The sequence below is a fragment of the Apium graveolens genome, chromosome 2, assembly GCF_009905375.1.
Source record: "Apium graveolens cultivar Ventura chromosome 2, ASM990537v1, whole genome shotgun sequence".
Taxonomy (NCBI): domain Eukaryota; kingdom Viridiplantae; phylum Streptophyta; class Magnoliopsida; order Apiales; family Apiaceae; genus Apium; species Apium graveolens.
Genome location: NC_133648.1, coordinates 131,987,104 through 131,997,760, shown reverse-complemented (window position 1 = coordinate 131,997,760; position 10,657 = coordinate 131,987,104). Strand labels below are relative to the sequence as shown.

General features: G+C 38.0%; 2 protein-coding genes across 2 annotated transcripts; both read left to right on the top strand.

Moving 5' to 3' along the window:
* Positions 1–6,410: 6,410 nt before the first annotated feature.
* Positions 6,411–6,827, top strand: LOC141693402 (uncharacterized). The gene is made up of 2 exons (XM_074498501.1): positions 6,411–6,419; positions 6,510–6,827. Exons 1-2 carry the CDS (start codon positions 6,411–6,413, stop codon positions 6,825–6,827), a joined length of 327 nt encoding a protein of 108 aa, XP_074354602.1.
* Positions 6,828–7,016: 189 nt separating this feature from the next.
* Positions 7,017–7,970, top strand: LOC141693395 (uncharacterized). The gene is made up of 2 exons (XM_074498492.1): positions 7,017–7,310; positions 7,596–7,970. Exons 1-2 carry the CDS (start codon positions 7,017–7,019, stop codon positions 7,968–7,970), a joined length of 669 nt encoding a protein of 222 aa, XP_074354593.1.
* The last annotated feature ends 2,687 nt before the right edge of the window (positions 7,971–10,657 follow it).

Sequence of the window (10,657 nt, the reverse complement as noted above, 5' to 3'; positions counted from 1 at the left end):
ATAATAAATGGGATAATAATAATATTATTTATGGGAAAATTTCAGCTGAAAATTTTGCCTATAAATACACTATTATAGACCCTATTTTATTTGAACCCCAAGAAACCCAAAAGTTTCAGAAAACCAAATTCTCTTCACCTCCTCCTTCTCCTAAAAGTCGTTTTCTTGGTGGATACCGGTGGAGTGCTTCACACTTGAGGAGCAACTGCTAAGGATCTCTGATCGTTGTCTCCGAATTATTTTAAAAGGTTAGATTCGATCCCTCGAATTTTTATTCACGATTTATATGCTTTTATTTGGATTTTGTATGTGTAAAAGTGTTTTTCCACGCCCCCGCTGCGTTAAAAATCCAACACATACTGATAATGATGTATCTGCTATATTAGATTCCATAGGCTATTCTTTTGATTCTGCTAGTTTAGGGAGCATTAGAAGAAAGGGCCTTAGGAAAGAATGGAGTTTTCTTGGAGATGCCTTTATCAAGTTTTTTCTGGGAAGATTAACAATTTTGATGCCATAACTTCATCTCTTGTTAATATGCTCTATATGCTAGTTTCTGATAGGTACTTTAATTTTAGCAACTATGTCATGCTAGAATTAGGTTCCAGGTTAGGTAACAAAGGTAATAGACCTCATAACATCTACTATGCTAGATTCTTTATGTTATTGGTTAACCATATTGCTGAAGGCCTGGTCATAACTAATGAGGGCAATAAACTCAAATGATGGGCACAAGAGAAAAGGGTCCTTGCAGACCTTTTGAGAATTAACCTCAACAACCAGGTGCCATTGGTATATTTACCAATAATGAATGCACCTCAGGTAAGTGAGGTAAATACTTCTGCAACTCCTACATCTTTCACCCCCATAGTTTCTTTGTCTTTTAGTGTGGCAATGGAATCTGTGTCTTTGTCCCAACAGATTCCTACCAAAGCCACCAAACCTAAAATTCCAAAACACGAGTTAAAGAAAACTACCTATGTTGTTTCTCAAAAGACAACAGTTGTAAAAACTACCAAAAACCCTGAAGGGAGTGAACAGGGTGTGAGTAGTGAGGGGAGGGGTGAACATCAAGAAACCCCCCAGGATATGGTGGGAGAGGTGAGTGGTACCCTAGCCAGCCAAGCCACAGTTTCTCAAAAGACTGTGGTGGTTCAAAAGGAGTCAAACACATCCCTAGTTGCATCCTCCCAAAAGGATGCAGCTATTGAAAATAGTCCCCAACTAGGGACACAGAACAAAAGAGGGAGGGACACTGAAGCCACACATTCACCTGTCAAAGCTTTTTCAAGAAGAAAGAAGGCTAAAACCCTAGTTTCCATACAGGGGGGCACACACTGCACAGATACATCCACCTGTATCTTTGCCTTCTCAAATTCATCTTGATGTGGCTCCAGCAAATGTGGAGTCACAACCCCATTCTCTCATAATAGACACACAACAATCACCAAATTCTCCATCACCATCTCTGGATGTGGATATGATATTCACATCAATTCCTGATTCTCCCTCTTTAAAACTCAGGGAGGAGCCCCACTCAAATCCTGGTGATCATCATCTGTTAGATGACTTGTTGGATCATCAACCAATTCTTTCAGACTTAGTTGAAGAATCTGTATCACCTCACTTAAAATCAATTCACACAGATTCAACAATTATGTCACTTTCAATATCTACATCTTTTCCTTCTTCAACGGATATCTCTCATCCGTTAACAAGTGGTTGTTCTTCGACGGATAAGCTTAACAGCAGTTATCCGTTGATATCATCAGTTTCCACTTCAACGGATATTCCCTATTTGTTGATGGTCTCTACACATATAACTGATTCAATTCCAAGTGTGGAAGACATGGTTACTATACAATCACTTCTAGGATTGAGGGAAGGGAGTGATAATTTGAGTGAGAGGCTGGGTTGCTCCCAGGCAAAAGGAGAGGTTGATAGTCAAAATATGCATGCTATTTCTTCCAGCATGGCAAAAGTAAGTGAGGGGAGTGCCACCTTAGTAGGTGAGGGTGAGGGTGTGTGTAAGCCAGGGGGAGCCCCTGATGCAAGAATATAGAGAAAATGAGAGAAAAGCAGGTACAGAAGCTATAAGGGTGGATCCAGCCATTGCTAGTGAGTCAATGATTGTGGATGATGCTGAAAAGGGAAGACAATTTAAGCAACATTACAAAGCTGAAATTGATAACATTTCCTTGGATGCTGACACTTTTACTCATCCTATTTCAGCCTATCAACTGTTGGCTGCTCAGGGCAATGTGGAGGCAGAGCAGACTTTGAACATAGTGCACACTTCAGAATCTATTCAAAGAGATAAAGCTGATGTTAATAGGATGCCTTCTCAAGCTGGTGAGTCATCTGAAGAATTTGAAGTAAATTCTAATGATGATGACTCTAATTCTTTGGATGGGAGCATAAACTTAGGGGGAGATGCAGGCCCAAGTTCTGTTCCAGATTTACCTGAATGGGCATGGACAAATAAATCTACACCAGGACAGTTTGGTGTTGCTTTGGTCCATCAAGTAATGGCTATTCAAAAGGCCCTTCAGGAGACTACAAATGTTGGTACAAAGGCTATTCTTCAAGCTCATCTAGACTCTCTACATCTCTTGCAGTTACAGCATATCAGACAGAATTTAAGTGTGGATGAACTCAAAAAGGATATTGCTGATCTGAAATCCTACAATTCTGAGAAGTTGGATTCAGTTATGCCTTATGGTACAATGCAAGATTTGTTGCTGAGATTGAGGAGAGAATCTGATGCTGACAAGAGGCTGGCCAAGTTGGAAACAAGAGTTCAAGTCATTGAAGACTCTGTGGTCACCATTCTTCAAAATCAACAATCTCACACAAATCTATTATTGCAGCTGGCAAAAGCACAAGGCTTGACCCCTATCCTTGATGATAACAAAAAGGGGGAGAATAAAAGGGAAGGGGAAGGAGAGCCATCAACAACAGTTCAAATATCTAAAGTGCTAGTTCCTGCCATCACCACTTCTCCAACTCTTCAAATCAAAGGAAAGCTTGATGGAATTGATCTAATCCAGATAGCAGCAGCTGAGATGAAAGTCAAAGAGCAAAGGAAGAAAATTGATGAAAGGATGCAATAAATCTTTGGTTCTACAACTTCTAAATCACAATCTGTGAAGCATAGCACAAAGGTGGAGCCAATCATTATGGAGCTCAAGCCAGTAAGGAGGAATAAGGTTGGAGAGACTTCTTCCAAAAATCTGAAACCTATGGTTCGCAAGCCCAACAACAGATCCAATAAGGACTCTACAAAGAACCCTCTAATCCTTGCTCAGTTGAAAGAAGTGGACTTTCCTCTTCCAAAGCCTGATGAAGACAAGATTTTGGGTGGTAATATCATGAAGCATAAGGAGACCAAGGATGTGGTTGAAAGGATGAACATGGTTATTATCTTTAGAGAGGGAAAGAGTATCTGTGTGGTACAAGGACATCCCAAATTCTCAATAGCCAAGAGGGAAGAAGCCAGAAGGTTAAAGGAAGAAGCTAAAAAGCTAAAGGCTGACAAAAGAGCACAAGCAAAGCTTGAAAAATAGCTAAAGTCAAGTCAAGCTGAAGAAAAGAAAGAAATTGAAGACAAGAGTGAAGATGTAGGTATGGGGGACATGATTAGTGATGATGTGGAAGAAAGAAGTAAGGAAAGAAAGGAATGGCAAAAAGGGAACATAAAGAAGGCCAATACAAAAAGGAAGATGGTAGATGAGACTGAAGAAACCCAATCAAAATCCAAACCACTACCTTTTATTCCTGAACCCATTATGCTTGACCCCTTCATAAACATCCATGATGAAACAATCACTCCTAAGGAGGAACCAATTGATTGGGACACCATCAAATTGCCCACCTTCTTAACCACTTCTCCACATCAAAGAAACAGAAAAGAAAAATCAAATCAACACCTCCTCTAACCTCAATAAAATTCACTCAGAAGCCTAAGCCTAAGCCACAAGCCTCAAAGGATGATTATGTTCACATTTATGATATAAAGGAATTTTCAGACATTGAACTCTATCTGGATGAGCTGGAGGAAGTAAGGGGAATAGATGCCTACAGACAGCTTCTAGAAAGACTAGTGTTCAAATGTAAAGGAAGTGGGGAAAGAACTTGGCCTCTTTACAGAATTCTGAATGAAGGCTATTCTACCTTGGTTAGAGTCTACTCAGCCATAAAAAGGGATTCTGGCTTTACCAGGACTGCCAAAACTGAGATTCTCTACAAGATTGCCAGCATAAGGAAAACTTGGTGGGAGCCCAATGCCTTGCCTAGAACATTACTCATCCAAGAGAGAGGAATTATAATTCATAAATCACCTCATTGGTTGATGGAATTCAGAGACAATAAAGGAGTCAGAAGATTTTTCAGACTTGAAGATCAGCTCAAGATTGCCAGTAATGAAACTCTCAAGGATATGCAATCTAAGTTGGACATCAATGAAGAAGATGAAGTTGAGTTCTACAGACAACTCCAACTCTAAATAGAGGAGAATGACAGGAGGCTAGGAAAGAAAACAAGGGATCAAAGGAAAAGAAATTAATCTGCTCAGGCTAAAGGAGCACCCTTGGAAACAATGTAATTCTTCAATTCTATCTCAGTATACACACTTTTGCAGCACTTTTGAATTTCTACTTTATTTCAGTTCATATGTTTGATAAGTGTTTTGTTATCATCAAGTTAAACCCAAATTTATGCCTACAGTTCTAGTAGACATAAATAGGGGGAGATTGTTAGGAATATGTGTATTAGTTTGATGATAAGTTAAACAAAACACTTAAGTAGAAATCTAGTGTTTGTAGCCTCAACAGATAAGACCATTTTGGCTATCCGTTGGAGGAGTAGCTTTACTTAGAAATAAGTTTAGAATTGTAGGACATTTCATTCTCTTTATTTAAGTTGTAAGTCTTAGATGTTATGGGAAATTATCAGTCATGTTAACTACTAGTGGATATGCAAATAGGAGGGCCAATTGTAAATATTTCATGCCTTGTAATTTTGTATAAGTGAAGTAGTATCAATTGATATTAAAGGCCTTCAACGGATGAGAAGCAAAGCTTCAACGAATGTCTCTAAAGCTTCAACGGATAACATCCATCAACGGATGAGTGCTTCAACGGATAAAGCTTGAACTGATAATCCATCAATGGATAAAGCTTCAACGGATAAAGCTTCAACGGATAAAGCTTCAACAGATAACATCCATCAACGGATGAGTGCTTCAACGGATAAAGCTTCAACTGCTAATGCATCAACGGATAAAGCTTCAACGGATAAAGCTTCAACGGATAAAGCATCAACGGATGAAGGCTTCAACGGATGCTTAGTTCAAATAGCAGTTGATAGTGACAATTCATAAGCTGACAGAGGCACATGGGTTGACAGAGACAAACTGGAATGTGGCAGCCTCTAGGAGGAATCAAGAAAATATAACATTTCCATTCTGGTGCAAATAAGGAAGTATTCAAAGATTCACAGCTAAACCTAAATTGCATTGGATAGAGAAATGAAGAAGAAACATGTGAAGAATCTTTTAATTGTATTTTACAGTTTTATCTTCACTTATAAACTTGGTGATATATAAACCAAGTAGCAGCTAGTAATTTGATGGTGAATTTTCCAGAGCTATTTAGAAAAATCCAGAGAGAAAATCATCTAGTTTGTACTAGGACGCAGCTGTGATTTAATTCTTTGAATCACAGATTTTCTGAAATAACACATCTCTGGTGGAACAACAAATCCACCAGAAAAGTTTTTAAGTCTGTTGTGTTCTTTACATTTGTGTTTGAATATACATCTGTCTGCATTAGCTGAAAGCAATTCACACACACTTGTTCATCAAAACACATAGCCTAGAAACTGCTCAAAACTTGAAAAAGTTTTGAGATTTACATTCAACCCCCCTTCTGTAAATCTCATTGTTAGTTCACTAGGAACAACATTGTGTAATGTGATCATGCGTATTTTGTCGAAGGTAATAGCAAACAGGTTAAAACCATGCCTTAATTCGATTATATCTAATAATCAATCTGCTTTTATTGAGGGCAGGCTCTTAACGGATAATGCGATATTGGAATTTGAGATTAATCACTATATTCACAGGAAAACCCAAGGGGTTAAGGGTGTAGCAACACTTAAGATTGACATCTCTAAGGCATACGAGCGTTTGGAGTGGAGATATATTGAGATCATGTTAGGTAAAATGGGTTTTCCTCAGTACTGGATAATTCGAATTATGCAACTAGTAACAAAAATTTCGTATAACTTTGTGTGAGATGGGCAGATTTTTGGGGAAGTGCGGCCGACTCGAGGCATTAGACAGGGAGATCCAATCTCCCCATATTTATATATTATTTGTGCGGAAGGTTTAACAGGGATATTACGTCAATATGAAGAAAGTGAGTTAATCCATGGTTGTCGAGTGGCACGGGGAGCCCCGAGTATAACACATCTGCTGTTTGTATATGATTGTTATGTGTTTTTTTAAGTGTACTGAAGTTCAACACATGGCGAGTATTCTCCATAAATATGAGCATTTGTCAGAGCAGAAAATAAATTTTGGAAAGTCAGACATAGTGTTCATCCCAAATACATGTGATCTAAAAAGAAGAGGAATTCGTGAGATGTGGGAAATGAAGTTAAAGGATAGGCTGGGGAAGTATTTAGGCATGCCTATGTATATAGGTAGGAATAAGAGGGAGATTTTTAGGTTTACAAGTGATAAAATTCAGAGCAAGCTACAACCATGGAGTAATAAGGAATTGTCGAAAGCCGGGAAATTGACGTTGGTTGGAACATCAACATAAACTATTATGAATTTCTGGATGAGTCTTTTTCTGATTCTTGATTCGATATGTGATGAAGTTGAACGAAGAATGAATACATTTTTATGAGGGAATGCTACAGGAAGAGGTGTCAAATGGATTAAATGAAAAAAGATGTGTGTGCCGAAGGAGTTTGGAGGATTGGGATTATAGGAGTTGAAAAAGTTCAATATGGCAATGCTAGCTAAGCAAAGTTGGAGACTCCTAACAGAAGTGAACACGTTAGTTAGTGCGGTTAAGAAGTCTAGATACTATCCTCAAACTGAGCTAATAGATGCAGAGTTGGGAAATAATCCTAGTTACGTGTGGAGGGAAATTTTTGCATCTTTGGAGATACTAAAAATTGGAGTGCGTCGTAGAATCGGAAATGGAGAAAGCACTCTGGTGTGGCGTGACCCGTGGTTACCAGATATATTGAGTGGCTATATAAGAATAGTTACTTATGATCAGTTACAGAATATAAAGGTATGCACCTTAATGACAGAGGAAGGAAGGAATTGGGATATGGAAATTATCAAGGACTTGTTTGAAAGTGAAGATTGTGAATTGATTTAACGTATACCTCTGTCCAGTCATGTATCAAATGATTCGTGGTATTGGTTAGTGGACAATAGGGGAGTCTTCACTGTAAAAAGCTGTTATAGAATTCTGTAAGGAGAGTGTACGAAATATTATACTAGGTTGTGGAAGAGAATCTGGTCCTTGAAATTACCTCGTAAAGTGACACATCTGTTATGGAGATTATGTAAGGAGTGTTTACCTATTAATGCAGCATTATACGGGAGATATGTCGAAGTAGAACCTACATGTTCATGGTGTCATTCTGCAGCTGAAACGGGTGTACATATTATGTTTCTTTGTGATTTTGCTCACACCTTGTGGCGTGCAGAGGGATTATATGCATTACTGCACTGTAATGAATATGAAAATCCAAAAATGGTGTTTGATCGCGTGTTTAATCAAGGTTCAAAGGAACAATATTTAGAGGTATCGATGTTGTGTTGGAGTTTATGGCATGAAAGAAACATGTGGGTTTGGGAACGTGCTAATGGGTCTATTTTTGGTGTAAGGAACACAACTACTTGTTTATTGCGAGATTGGACAAAGGCACTATTGGGAAATTAACAATAGTAAATTGCTACTATACTAACAGAATGAGCCAGTTATATAACTAATAACAAGAACAAGGCAATAGCACCAATAACGAAAACAAAACACGAAGGTCGTAAATAATATATAATCAGCAACTGTAAAAGAAAAAAAGAAGAGAAAGAAAGAAAGCTTAGCGTAATGAAGCTTTCAATCACAGCTGAGTCACTAATCCCTCGTGAGGAAGAGGCTGTTCTTGAAGAGTTTATTGCCCACAATTACTATGTACAGAGACTGCAATAACCATCCCAAGATAAAACAACAATAGCACACCGGTTCACAGCAACTCGATGTACAAATAGGGATCAGACCTCAGTCGCCAAAACCTATGCTAATCCGTATAATTTTGGAGGAGAGAAAAAAAGGAAGATGATAGCTAGGGTTTTACTTATATATATTTCAACCACTCTTTCAAACCATTTTGTTCAGGATATATATTACATACCAAAACATAATTGAATATGTTATATTAATAAAAATAAATATTTTGACTTAAATGCATTTAATGAATATTTACAGAATCAGAAACAGCCCATCACCGATGGATAATGCTCAATACACCGATTGATAATCCATACTTTGTACACCGATAGATAATACACCGATTGATAATCCATACTTTGTACACCGATGATAATGTACACTTAGTACACCGATAGATAATGCACACTTAGTACCCCGAAGAATAATGTACACTTAGTACACCGATGGATAATGCACACTTTGTACACCGGTGGATAATCCACACTTTGTACACTGGTGGATAATCCACATTTTGTACACCGGTGGATAATCAGTTCATTGCATTTCACCAAATCCTGATATTCAGATTCAATATTCATATTAAAACAATATAATAAGTCAGTAAATATTATAATTAAACATTAATAAAAATTCCTCGCTTACTTAATCAATGTGGGACAAACCACACAACCCTTTTCAAGTTACTAACATCAACTCAATTTCTTTATGGATTACACTAAGAAAATGACTTAGATCCAAACATGAAAGTTTAAGTCCTCATTACAAGGAACAACCTCCAACAATTAGATTTAGGAAATTACATTAAGAACATGTCTAAAACATGCCTCAAACTTTCCATTTTCTAACAATCCCCCACAAATCCATACAGAAATGCATATAAGATATTATCATGACTTGCTTTTCAGAGTCGGTACCCTCCCGGGTTTGAACCCTCCTAAGTCCTCTACTTCGATGGCTACCGGATATAGATGGAATATTTCACCTTGAATCTTTATCTGTGAAGTGTAACCGCACTCCATAGACGACGAAAAGTCAAAGGCTATGGTCAGATCTACGACTTTGAGACATTATGGTCGTGTCTCGATCCTGTTCGTCGAATGCTTCGAGAAATAGCCCGTTCCTCTAATTGCGACCTCATAATAACATTTACTTAGTTGGGCATCTCCAAAGATGTACTACTAACATCTCGTCTTACGACTTGACCCCATTCAGACTTATAAAACTCTTGCTATACTTGCAGTTTCAGTACCTTTTGAGGTTTCCAGGGGATAGATTCAGATACGTAAGTATCAGTCTATATATAGTTAAGGTACTACTGATTCATCCTTACAACTTGTTATTACCACATTGAATACACTTCGAGGGATCTCCTCTCAGGTGTATTGGGTTCCCGCTGTAGATGAACCATGATAGGTTATCAGTCCCATCCCAAACCTCGACTTAAGGACCACAACATGCTCAAGCCCCTTAGTCAAATGATCAACTATATTATCCTGAGTTCCTATGAACTTTATAACAATAATCCTGTCAGACACAAGACCCCTTATGAATTTAAGTCTAACTTGGATGTGTCTCTTTATTTTAGCATTATACTTAACACTTCTGACTTTGTCAATAGTTGTACGGCTATCAAAATGAACAAAAATGGCAGGAAGCGGCTTGCTTACTACAAGTAACATACTCATGAGTTCATGTAACCATTCAGCCTCCATCCCCGTGGCATCAAGTACACACAACTCAGCCTAAAAAATTGACCGAGTAATTAAAATCTGTCTAGAAGACTTCCAGGACACTGCTCCACCCGCAAGGATAACCACATATCTAGTCATTCCGTTGGAACCAGATTTCTTAGCTATCCAACTTGCATCACTGTACCCCTCGAGTACCCCCGGAATTTACCGATAATGCAAGCCAAGAGAAATTATTCCCTTGAAATATTTAAGAACTCTATCCACTGCCTCCCAATGAGTCTTGTTCGGACAACTTGTATATCTAGCTAACTTAGACACAGAATAAGAAATATCTGGTCTAGTCACATTAGCAAGATATTGCAAACTTCCAATAATCTGATAATACCTTAACTGAGACACATGAACACCTGAACTATTCTTGATAAGGCCAACTTTAGGATCGAATGGAGTATTAGCGATTCTATAATTTGAATAATCATACTTCTCAAGTATAGATTTTTATATATAATGAGACTGTGACAAGGTTATTTCATCAGTTGACCGAGTCAAATTGATCCCAAGAATCATACTAGCTTCACCCATATCCTTCATCTCAAAGTGCCTTTTCTCGTTAATAATCTCAATATTGGTTCTAAACAACAAAATATCATCCACATTTAGGCACACAATCACACATTCATTTCCCCTAACCTTATGATAGACGCACTT